The 13,723-nt window shown below is 36.5% G+C and overlaps 1 protein-coding gene across 1 annotated transcript in view; it reads left to right on the forward strand.

Moving 5' to 3' along the window:
- The window catches only part of LOC137234831 (uncharacterized), a 708,540-nt gene extending 701,235 nt beyond the window's left edge, over positions 1-7,305 (forward strand). Inside the window, exon 3 of the mRNA XM_067758214.1 lies at positions 6,903-7,305. Coding sequence (XP_067614315.1) covers positions 6,903-7,271 — 369 coding nt within the window. The 3' untranslated portion in view covers positions 7,272-7,305. The remainder of the gene's footprint in view (positions 1-6,902) is intronic.
- The last annotated feature ends 6,418 nt before the right edge of the window (positions 7,306-13,723 follow it).

The following is a 13,723-nucleotide window of genomic DNA, read 5'->3' on the forward strand; positions in this document are numbered from 1 at the left end:
AAACAACGTGACATCAGGGCGGACAAGGCGACAACTGTTTCGATTATACTTTGTAAATCTCTTCAAAGCCTTTTCTCCCGGGAGTGGGAGTCGAACGCGCAATCCTACGTAAGTTGAAATGAATACAAACGCATTCAGCTACGTCATGCCTTAGTTGTTGTAAAGTTTTTCCCAATTGCCTTTTTTGCATATATTCTTCTACACATCACATACTTCGTATGTAATTATGTGTTGAAGTTATGCATGTTTGTAAGGCGGTTTCAGAGAAACTTGGTATTGTTGCTATTTTTGTTCTTTTTATAGAACTACAACGAATTAACCAAATATTGTCTGTTCGTACGAGTTAATCGGAGATTGCCCGTATTGCTTTAAATGTATGAAAACATTTATTTCAAGCAATTTTTAATTTTATAATTTATTTAATAATTTGGGAAAAAATTAAACAACATGACATCAGGATGGACAAGGCGACAGCTATTTCGATTATACCTTGTAAATCTCTTCAAAGCCTTTTCTCCCGGGAGTGGGATTCGAACCCGCACTCCTACGATAGTTGAAATGGTTACAAACGCATTCAGCTACGTGATGCCTTAGTTGTAAAGTTTTTCCCAATTGCCGTCTTTTGCATATATTCTTCTACACATCACATACTTCGTATGTAATTATGTGTTGAAGTTATGCATGTTTGTAAGGCGGTTTCAGAGAAACTTGGTATTGTTGATATTTTTGTTCTATTTATAGAACTACAACGAATTAGCCAAATGTTGTATGTTCGTATGAGTTGATCGGGGATTGTCCGTATTGCTTTAAATGTATGAAAACATTTATTTCAAGCAATTATGAATTTTATAATTTATTTAATAATTTGGGAAAAATTTAAACAAAGAGACATTAGGACGGACAAGGCGACAGCTGTTTCGATTATACCTTGTAAATCTCTTCAAAACCTTTTCTCCTGGGAGTGGGAGTCGAACCCGCACTCCTACGATAGTTAAAATGGTTACAAACGCATTCAGCTACGTCATGCCTTAGTTGTTGTAATTGATGCAGAAGATTCTACCGCGTTTTTTGAAAGCGAGAAACTCCTAATTAACAACCTTACAACAACAATTAGGAAAACATACACACAAAAATTCGAGAAGCTCAAAAACATACATAGGCAATATCTTAACATTAAAAATATACCCCATTGGTGTCATAATACTACGAAAACCGAGATCCCTACAGATATTCAGTGGCTCCTCTCTTCAGGTCCAAAATACTCTTTGCCAACAACAAATAGTGGGTTTCCTTTATTCAAGGTGATAGCAGACGGAGAAGAGTGCATTCAAACTATCAAAGATAAAGAGCAGCAAGAGATTGAGAGGAATAATTTAACAACACTAATACGGGATCATCTTGAGAAAACTAAAAATAGCGCGCGCGACAAATTTGTATTAGATACCCTGCACTCGGCCAAAACTTTTCTAAAAAACAACAACGACTTATTGGTTCTGAATGCAGATAAGGGTAATGTTACCGTTTTAATGTATAAGTCGGAATATGAAAAGAAGTTACAACTTTTGGTAAATGACATTTCGGCATACCGGGTATTGAAACGAGATCCCACTAATAAATTACAAGAAAAAAATAACGAGATTGTAGAAAAGTTTTTTAAAAACAAAGTTATAGATTTAAAAGAGAAATACAAACTAATAAGCAAAACGTCCAATGCACCTAGATTATATGGCCTGCCCAAAATTCATAAAGCAGATATCCCATTGAGACCTATTTGTTCGTCTGTCAACTCCCCTTCGTACAATTTATGCAAGTATGTGGTTAATATTCTCACGAACATAACCAAATCGTCCAAATATAACGTAAAAGACTCAATTGCATTTAAAAACAAAATAAAAGCTACATACATATATGATGATGAGAGTCTCGTGTCATTTGATGTCATCTCACTTTTTCCCAGCATTCCCGTAGATCATGCCTTAGAAATTATAGCATCTAAGTGGAACCAGATAAAGAGCCACACCACACTCACAAAAGAACCTTTTCTAGAAGTTGTTCGTTTCTGCATTAGAGATAATAGATATTTTAAATTAAACAATAAAATTTATGAGCAACGCTGCGGTATGCCCATGGGTTCCCCAGCATCCCCCGTCATAGCAGACATTGTAATGGAAGAATTACTGGAGAAATTTGAAGATGACTCCCCTTATAAGCCACGTTTGCTTACCAAATACGTCGATGACCTTTTCGCAATTGTGAAAACTGATACGGTGGAAGAATTGCTAAATATTCTAAATGGATACAACAGGAGTACTAAATATACAATTGAGGTGGAGAAGGACGGAAAAACCGTTTCTCGATACTCTTATTATAAAAAAGAATAACCAATTATGTTTTGATTGGTATAAAAAACCTACCGCGTCAGGTAGATTAATTAACTTTAATTCTAAACATGACAAATCTACAATAGTCAATACGGCCAGAAATTTTATCAACAGAGTTCTCTCGATTAGCGATGAAGTTTATCATAAAGAAAACATTAAAATAATAATAAATGTTCTCGAAAATAATGAATTTCCTACACGCATAATAAAAAACTTTATAAGAGATTATTATAAGAAACCCACTGCGAGAAAAATGCCGAAAATAATAAAATATATAAATCGACTACATATGTGTCAGGCCTGTCTAACAGAATAAAATATTCAAATATTTATGACAAAGAGAAATGTAATTTAGCCTTTACCTACAATAATACGTTGCGACAAATTTTCAGTAATACCAAGAGTAGAATAGATAAATATGAGAAATCGGACTTGATATATAAAATTCTATGTAATGGTGACGGGTCCCACGTATGCGACAAAGTATATGTGGGGACTACTAAATCGAAACTAAAAACGAGGATTTCCGGGCATAAAACGAATATTAAAAATCGCAACAACCCTAATAATGGCAAAACGGCGCTAACACAGCATTGCAGAGAAACTGGACACTCTCCCAATTTAGAAAATGTAGAAATTCTACAGCAAGAGAGGAATTACAACAAACGCTACATATTAGAGATGCTGCACATAATAAATACACCCAGCGACAAACGCATGAACTTCAAATCTGATACAATTGGTATTGCCTTTAGGCAGCTGATCAACAACAACAACAATAATAGATAAGAGCATCTCCCACTGTTTACCAAAGAGTTCACCTGCAGGCTGCAGCTGATATCACTTGAGCGGCGCTCACTACTCATTTAGATAACTTTCTGCTTATGTTCATTTTTTGTTTATGATAACGGCTGTGTGTTATTTACATTTTATTGTTATTTGCTTTGCACTGTTCGTAAACTTATATTTTTGTTACACTAGTCGACATATTGCATTCAAAAATGTAAGTTCTGTACTTGTGCAAATGTGTATTTTTATGATTTTAATGTGTATGTTTGTTCTTTTCGTACCTAGTCCTGATGATGACTTCAGAATGAAGTCGAAATATCGACAAATTAAATAATATAATTGTATATCAAAAATTCACGTATTGTGTTTTATTAAGAATATACAAATATTTGGCCTAGAGCTCGTTTATATTTAAAAAGTTATAATTCAAAGGCCGTAAACAACAAAAATAATAGTATTTTATTTCAAGGGAATGTGCAATAGAAAAATAGAAAGTAGAGTTTAAAAAGCAAAAATGCATTTGCTACAGTGTTATCTGTTAATGTATACGGGGACTCTGCGTTCTGGCGGTGATGATCGCTGGAGTAACCTTTTTTTTGTGGTTTTTTAAAAACTTGATAATTTGAGAACTTACGGCTTTAAGACATTCGAGCGTACGTATACTGCGGCTGCTTCAATCCGAGTTCCATTCCACACGTTCCGTTTACCCCCCAAAGCTAACAGGCCTTTGGCGGGATAACTTAACGAAACGTCACTTTTTTGCCTTGTATGAGTGATAACGGCCGTAACTAATAAGCGGTTTTATATCAGTTTACATTAGGGTGGCCGGTCCTTAATTTTCCTTTGGGGTTAGCCTGCTGGCCTAAACAATATGCTTCATATAAGAACACATTTTTCGCTGATTTTTGTCCATTTATATAAAGGAAATGCTTAATTTTTTTTTTCTTTGTTAACTAATTGTTTATCGTTTTTTGATTTTAATTACGTTTAAATTTGATTATATAGTTTCAGTATCTTTTATCATCTTTGTATGTAGTGTGTAAGAATATTTTTGATCATACACTTAATAAACTAAACTAATTATTAATTATAATATTAATTTGTTGACCAAGTTTGTTATTTTTGTAAAACTCGTACTCGTTTTCTTTGTATAAAATGTAATAAAATATAACTTGTAAAATATACATTTTACAAAGATAACAAACTTGTTCTTAAAGACAATAAATTAATATAATAACTAATTATTTACAGACCAGTTAAACCAAACACAACACTAAACTAATTAATTCATTTAATAATGATATTGTTAGTTGTTTTTCACGTTGTAAGTGTTTACTCTATGCCAGTGATTTATAGTTATTCTCAAAAATTAAGGCTCTAGGATGTCATGAAATTGCAAAACGATGTCGTGCGAGAAATCCCGTATTTCTTTGAACACGTCTAAATGCTTTCAAATGTCCTTTTCTGAGCCCATTAACGTTTTTTATACAAAATATAGTTTATTGAAATGCGATCTGCAATCGGGTTTTCTTTATATGGAGGCCAAATAATTTTAAAGCTATATACAGAATTGAGAGAATACAGAATTTTGGGGGATTCCTGATTATTTGGACCGCTGGAGGAGTCCAATGATTTCTTAACAAAGACGTTTATAACTACGAATAACAAAGTTTGCCTGGTAAGAATATTCGTATCAAAACAGCCATTGTGGAGCAATGTGCTGAGTCTTCTTAGAAGACTGGTACAAGAAATGTTTAAACTTGTGAAGATCGTGGAAAGTGAAGTGTGCCGGCACGATATAAGGGATCTGTGTGAGTGAACTTTCGGGTGCTTAAAGATTCTCCTGAAAAACTGTCAGCGAAACTGAACGGTCGATGAAAGCCCTATCAAGGGAAACATAGTAGTCCCTTGAGGCGCTTTCGGCGCACATTTGCCATTAGGATATGATTCAGAGTCAACATACATCTCTTACACATCGATCATTGAGCGGGTAGTGCCGGGCTTGGTGACCGATACGAAGAACGAATGATCAGTAAAGACTATCTCTAAGTTTAAATCGCCGGGCGCAGATGGTATATCCCCAGCCATGTGGCAAATTTCAAATAGAGCGGCCGTGGAATGGCTTAAAATGATACTCAATAGGTGCATAAGACGGAATCATGTATCGCACTTTTGAAGAACTACTCGGGCTGTTCTCCTAGCAAAGGCGGGAACATCGGTCATATGTATCCCAGAGACTACAGTTCCATTTGCTTAACATCATTTCTGCTCAAAACCTATGAGAGGCTGAAAGATGTTTGCATAAAGTCCATAGTAGTGGATGAAAAACTTCTCTCACCAACACTCTGGGATATAAGGAGTATGCCTTAGGAGTCTTCTTAAATATTGGCGGAGCTTTCAAAAATGTCTTAAAACGGACTATCATGTATGATAAATGTGCTATTTACAAAATAAAGGCTAGTATGCCTCCTTTTCCTACTGTTTAAAGCCCTTCCCTTACGTAAACTCTATTGCAAATATATACAAAGGTACGCAAATTGGCCGGAAACAGGTTCTACCAAGGGAATTCCTTCAATATAGTACACTAAGGCAATGGCAAGCAACTTATGTTTGAGTCAATTCGTATTAAACTATTAAATTCTTAAGAGGGCAATTTTTGCACAGTTATGAAAAGGTTTATACGCAGTAATACTTTTTATCGCGTAGCCGGTGTTAAACCTGGATCAGTAATTACATAGCGGCCGAAGCCAGGCAATGCAGAAAGCTATCAGCTAAAATATTTTAAATAGTTCGCCTGGGTAAGAACTATTTTAAAAATTTTATATTTTGGTCTGTTTTGGATCAAACGAAATAGTACCTTGAAAAGAAATAGACTTTAACTGTAAATTTTTACACTAGAAAAAGTACCAATAAACCAATTAGTTCTGAACTTGAAAGCATGTAAAAGGGATAGAAGGCAACCTAGTAGGAGTGCCGAACAGGACTTTTATATTCATAAGTTGTCGATTGATCCATCTTGGTCATCCGATCACTTGTCCCGTGCTCCGCGGTCCTTTATTGTATATGGGGAAGAAGGCCGCCATAAATTCGGGTCGCGGATCTGGAAGCCTTCGTTGAAATACTTCCGCGTATGCCACTATCAGGAAGTCATTAATAGGCACGGTTCACCAAGCGCCATAGATTAGGGGGTTGGCAGTTCTTGTCCCTAATCAAATAAAAATATATTTTGCTTTATTATTTATTTAATTTAAAAAAAAAGAGTTCTGGAAACGCACCAACCGTGAGACCATAGAAATGAAAGAGATTCGAAATGAAAACGATTCGAAATCTATTCGAACATATCGGAATTGAGAACAGCCCCAGGAAATTGGCTAGGAAACAGAATGGTTTTGCTTTTCAAATCGAGTCGGGATTAAGAAGAGACCTGAATGATTAAACAATGTACTGAAGAGTCAATATCTAAAGCAAATTAAATTAAAAATCAATATTTGTGCTGGTATATAAAAACTTTTATTCCACTGAATAAAACATATAACAAGAATACTAACGCGCAGAGCGACAGCAAACAAATCCGTACATTTCGACAACTCAACGCGTTAGTTAATATTTTGTTCTGTATTCAATACTTTGAAATTTAAAATATGTTCCACAATATTATGACATGTAAAATTTTAAAACCTTATATGAATATATAAGAAACATACCCCTTAGTAATTATTACTTTCTTTTCAGGCGCTGCATATGGAAGTCCTGGTAAAACAGCCACGACGTCGAAAACGCAGCGCCTCGTTGGACTGCGAAGAGAGTGACCATGAAGTTCGCTGCTGTCGCTATCCACTTAAAGTAAACTTTACAAATTTTGGTTGGAATTTCGTTGTTGCACCGACATCCTTTGATGCATACTTTTGCAATGGGGAATGTAAGGTTGGATATATGGAACAATACACTCATACGCACATTACATCATTAACCACCTCTGCGACGCCTTGCTGCTCTCCCACAAAAATGAGGCCATTGAGTTTGCTTTATTTTGATCAAGACCAAAACCTAGTGTTAAGCACCATTCCAAACATGTCTGTGGAAAAGTGTAGTTGTTCATAAAAAACTGAAATACTTATTTTTAATAAAATTTGTGTGTGAGAGTATTTTAGTATTTGAGAAAAACTATTCTCGAATCGGTTGAACCGTCAGCAAATCCTTCGATTATACATCTGCAAATAAAACCATATCATGAAAGAGTAATCACACATGCGGCAAAAGTAAAAGGGAGACTCATTAAACTTTATAAAGTGTGTAAACGTATAAATATATGTCTAGTGCGTAAATGAACTGTGAAATTTTGTATAAAAAATTATTTACGCATTTGGTATAAATTTACGCGCACATTCCATCTTTTTAACGTGGTAAACTCAAAGGAATGCAACCTTGCAGACATAGCAGCTGTCATTTTTAATCAGAAGCCTGCAAAATCAACAAGTCAACTACAAGAATATCTTTGCAAAGAAGTTTAAGTGAATTTTCGCTTACTACTGGCATTTTTTAATTTGGCGGCACGCCGGTGTACGCCGGTGTTCTCACTTTAATAACTAAATTTTTCTATTTAAAAAAAAATAATATTTAGAAAAGGTTTTGTTTGTATGTATTTAAGGAAATCAAAGTTTTGGCCATTTCGGAAAGATCCGAGGTTTTTGCCTTAAAATCTCGCAGATTGTTCAAATATTTTCAGGAGCAGCTCTTTGCGGAGGGATTGTTCCTCGTTCACCTACTCCAGAGAGGCTTCGAACCTTACCCCGGTCTTTGGAATTGGTACTGCTGCGTCTGCTGAAAAGAAATGGAGATACATAAAATGGTCACACTTTTGTCTGTATCTCTCGTGCAAAGTGTAGTTTCACCTGGGGTTAACTCCTAATAATCGTCGTGAACACAATTTCTTTAAATCATTTGTGGCTCCTTCACGGTCACGAACAAAGGCCACTTACTGTTGCTATTAGTGGTCTATTAATACTCATGACTCTTGTGGCACAGGGAGCTTCAGTTTTTTCGGCTGTTTTTAAAAGCTAGAATTCCCGAACAGTAGCAATCCCGACCACCAGTCGCTATCACGCACCCTGAACTTCACACAATATGCCAGCACAGAAGCTATAGGACTGCGACTTCGAACTCATACCTTCCTCGACGTCACTTTCTAGATGCTTTAGGGGGCGACTATTCGGCTGCCGCCCTCGAAATCATAAGCAGTCTAAGTGGATGTCATTGCGTAACTCATGGGTGAAAATCGTATAATCCTCGGCACATCTACATAATTAAAACTTTGCAAGGACCCTGGATACAATTTTTAAAATGTAGACCAATGTTTGGAGACGTTTGTGTTAACAACATTGATTTCAATTGTCTTCGTTAAACCAAAACGATATTTTAGAATGGAAGCCGACCAATTTTAAGTTGAAAAATGTTAACTGCTGTTTTCCGGCCTTATCTTATAAGAGCTCATTTTGATGACGGGGTAGCTCCAGTTTTCAGACTAGTTCGATTGTCCCCTATGTTAGGGTAATAGCACACATGGTCTTTGGTTCGACTGTCTTGGGAAAGCTTTTGCTTCACCATTTTGAGTGTTCTTGGGAAGGACAAAGCCTCACTTGGTAAATATATGATCCTACATATTCACATTTGTAAAATAAGCCGTAACGTGCAGGTGATATTTAAGCTTGGTTGATAGGATATATCGATGTGATTCACTCCAAGGGACTAGTTTTGGATAGGGACGCCAACTTTAGGAAATGTACAACCGGGCGACTTGGGTGTTGAAGGACGAAGTGTTAAAATCAAAACTAACATTTCAGACGCTCTCGTATAGTTTCCCAAATAAACAACAGATATTTGTATGTAAGCCCAAGTGATTTTTCAAACCCTTCTCATAAGTAAATATATCCTCAACTTAAGTATGAGGTAAGAATCAGGATTAAGGATAAAGGATTTCCGCATCACTGATTTCCCTTATTCTTTAAGCTAATCGCAATATACATTTTTTTTTAAAATTCGGCACCTTATTGGGGTAATGTGCTTCTTTTAACAACTTGAGGCCAATTTAAAAACATTTTCGCATCGGGTCATTTTATTTGAATTCATTATTCATTATTAATTAAAAAAAAATATGCAAAGTGAGCATATAAATTTATTATATAACTTTTCTTTTAGTGTTTTGTTTTAATAACTTGGTGAATTGGGTGATGCAAAGTCCGTGTCAAGCTGACATCGAAAGCGTTGTTTTTAAACGGTTTTATTCAGCTTGACTTGACCGGCACGAATTTTGTAATTAAAATTTAAGTAACTTCCCGATAAGCATAAGCTACAAGATTCAAACTTGGAATATAATTCAGAAACAGATGACAATGCAATAATAAGAAAAAAAATAACTCCGATAGGTGGCCGATGGATAGAAGTATTTCAAAAAATCGTATTTGTGGTCCGATTTGGCTCATATTTGGAACACATAATACATACAAGAATAGAAAGAGATATATGAAGAAAAATCGCCGTTCGGTGGCGCAAGGATCGAGATATTAAAAAAATCGTATATGTGGTCCGATTTCTTCTAAACTTCGAATCGCTAAACTGTTGAATAAATAACTCCAATATTCAATAATGCAAAATGGTCTTTATTAGACTACTTAGAGAGTGTTTCACAATAACACTTATACTTCACAACCAGTAGCGTGCTTAAATCAAAACTGGTTAGTCATGCCTAAGCTTGCGCTGCTTTTATACTCTCGGTTTCCCCGTTCACCCATTTCTCCTAAGCTCTAGCAATTTCGCGATCGCAATGCTTGGTTACCAGCCATATACATGTACATTTGTAGTTTGTAGTTTGTAGCCATATGCGTGTGTATATGTGCGTACTACTTCGGCTGATGGTATCTTCACGTTGCCATGTATGTATGTGTGAATGATGATTGCTTTGTTTACGTACATACGAGTGGCTGCTTAGTATCAGCTTAGGGGTGCTAGTATCACTTAATGATTCCAATATTCGTCACAATACATACATGAATAGAAAGCAACCTATGATGTCCGATTTGGCTCATATTTGGAACAAATATTACATACAGTCCGGTAGAAATGACATCAAAATATTTTAGCATTGGAGGAGAGACAATCATACGTGGCGAAGAGGCGAGTAAAGTCTTTGGAAGGATTATGTATTGAGGACTTAGATTGTAACAAATTGTCAGGAAAGAGTCCTTGTAATAATGAGTCACTGTTCAGTCGCAAGTTGGCTCCATTTGTAATTACTTTTATCTAATCTTTACTGCATTTCGTTTCAAACCCGATTACCGGATTTCACATCAGGCCACCTTAGTGCCGCTATCCTTCCAGTAAATTATCCAAATATTCTCTTCTATGTAAAGAAAATTGCAGTTAGTTTTACGTCAGTAACTATTGAATTCTCGAAACGTGCGCAAATATACAATATTATAACATTACTAAATAAAGTGTGGGTTTCATTACTAAAAACAATAGAGAATTCAACATCGAATTTAACAGTCACTATGAACTAAATATAATGAATAATAGGCACTTAAATAAAGACTAAAAACTTGAAAATAAAATAATAAAAAAAAATTTTAAGTTAAACGGTTTTATTGAAAACAATACTTACATGAAGTAATAATAATGGGGCTTATCTTTCATTACGACGGTTATCCCGTCGTTACAACGTCGGTAAATTGGCATCACTGGTTGTGTCGTTGCCCCGAAATTCTCCCGCAAATTTCGAAATTCGTCAGATATGCATCATTGTTTACGTCGGTAACCAAATTTTGACATATTTTGTGATAAATTTGTATGAAGAAAAATATTGTCGGAAGAAATACATGTTCGCATAATTAATTAAAAACAACATTAAAATATTATATTATTATTTGTGAAATGGCTCGACCGGCAACAAATAGAGCGCAATACGAGAGACTGGTTGAAATGATGCAGGAAACGTCAGACATAGCGCAAGAATTCCCAAACGCTTTTTCCTCTATTTAATATACAAAGACGAAAATATTAAGAGGGCGTGGCACCTCCCATACAAATATGATTTTATATGCGCAATACCTCCAAAAGGGTTAATGGTAGTGATATAAAAATTGGTATAGAGATGTTCGATATCAGTACCATATTCACGCTCATTACTCTGAAAATTGAAAGGGTAATTTAAAAGTTAAGGAAAGGAAAATTGAAAAGAAAAGGAGAGGTAAAAGGAGAGTGAGAGAGAAAGGGAAATCGAAAGGGAAATTGTAAGGGAAAGATAAAGAGAAAGGGAAAGGGTAAGAAAAGTAAAAAGGGAAAAGGAGAGGAAAAAGCAGACGTAGTGCTAGAAGTAAGGCTTGAATTCCTATTCGATTTTTTGGCGCTCGACTGCATTCTACCATAAAATACAGGTAGTCTATAGGTAGAATTGCCGTCTACACGATGGAACGATAAAAAATTTACCAGGAAATTGGCTCGTGTAAAGCAGCCTTTATTTGAATACATTACAGGTTTGGCTGGACTACAAAAGTGCTGTGAAACGGAAACTAGTAATCGTATGTACCCTTTCAATATTTTATAAGAAACTGTTATACGAATAACCGCGCTTGAAACATGAACTGAAGGTATGGAAAGTACAAATCGCTATGGAAGGAAACAAAACTCAAGTGCAGGAGGTAATTCTTCTTCCTCTGAACACCCAATAGAACCAGATACCCTTGATTTCTCCATGCAATCTACGCCCGAAGATGCCGCAAGCACTTCTAGTAGGTATAGTGGCAATCAACGACAAGACACCACAAAACTTCTTCTAGAGAAGCAATTAAAGCTTCGAGAAGACTTTAATAAAGAAACAACGGAATTCTATAAAAGAAGTGAAGAAAAGTTGGACGAATTGAATGAAAAGTTCTGCAGGTTGAACACTTGAAGTGAAGAAATGTTGGAGGAAGTACGTCTTCATATCGTAGCCATGGAAACGTTGAAGAGAGAAGAAATTGATCCAACTCATGTCTTTGAAAATTAATGCAACAATTTTTATACAGTGTATAAATTATAACAATTAATTTTAATTGCAATACATCGGAACCACTAAGTGACGGTGTGCTGAACAAAGGAATGTCTACAGATACGGTCACTCACAAAAATAAGTATACACTTTGTTTATTCTGAAAAAAAAAAACCCATATGCAGAGTCTCACAGCTTAATTGATAATTTTCATTTAAAATATCGTAGATTTTCTAACAGAAACCAAATTTAAAAAAATTTCAAATGTTATTTAAAGGTCAAGAGAGTTATTAAAAATTTTCAAATTTTGTTTCAGAATTTCTAGAAAATTTTTAGTATGCCGTTTTGTAGCCCATTCTATTTTAATATAATAATGTGTACGAGCGCTGCCCCCGTCATGATATAAAAGTCGTGCTTGGCGATTTTAACGCCAGGATGGGCAAAGAAGGCGTTTTTGGCCCTACAGTCGGAAAGTTCAGTCTACACAATGAAACTTCTCCTAGCGGACTGAGGCTGATTGACTTTGCCGGTGCTCGAAACATGGTCATATCCAGCACGAGGTTCATGCATAAAAGATACATCAAGCTACATGTGCTGTCTCCTGATCGAAATACTCGCAATCAGATCGATCACGTTGTGATAGACGGACGGCACGCCTCCAGTGTTTTAAATGTGCGCACGATCCGAGGACCTAACATCGACTCGGACCGTTATCTCGTTGCAGCCAAAATACGCACCCGCCTCAGCGCGACTAAAAACAAGGAACAAAAAACACAAGGAAAGCTAGACGTCGAAAAGCTTCAATCACAACAGACTGCCAATGATTTCGCAACTAGACTCTCACACCTGCTTTTTGAGAGCACAACTCAGCCTGAAGGAATACAGGAGCAGTGGGAGCACATCTCCAAAGCACTTCGTATTGCCGCCGAGGAAAAAATTAGTTACCGGCGGCCACGAAAAAACAACTGGTACGATGAAGAATGCCTCGGTGCAACCGACAAAAAGACGCTGCCTACAGGGCTACGTTAAAAGCGAGTGCAACAAGAGGAGTGTATGAACGCTATCGTGAGTTGAAAAGGGAAGCAAGACGCCTATTCAGAAGAAAAAAGCAGAAGCAGGAAGGCGTGAGTGCGAGGGGCTTGAGCTGCTGGCCACCAAGAAAAACGCCCGAAAATTTCACTAAAAAATACGGCGAAGACGGAAGGTTTTAAGACCGGGGCAAACTCCTGTAAGAACGAAAACTGCGATCTTGTAACTGATGTCCAGAGAGTGCTTAGATTATGGAGGGAACACTTCTCTGCTCTCCTAAATGGCGGCAGCGATTCACCGCGCAGAGATGACGAACCCGATCCCGCAATCGATGATTATGGAATATATGTCCCCCCGCCCGATTATGACGAAGTTACAACAGCAATAAACAGATTGAAAAACAACAAAGCCGTGGGCGCTGATGGATTGCCTGCGGAGCCATTCAAGTACGGCGGCGAGAAGTTGTTAAAGCGCATGCAGCAGCTTCTTCGCAAAATATGCG

Source organism: Eurosta solidaginis, chromosome X, assembly GCF_040869045.1.
Source record: "Eurosta solidaginis isolate ZX-2024a chromosome X, ASM4086904v1, whole genome shotgun sequence".
Taxonomy (NCBI): Eukaryota; Metazoa; Arthropoda; class Insecta; order Diptera; family Tephritidae; genus Eurosta; species Eurosta solidaginis.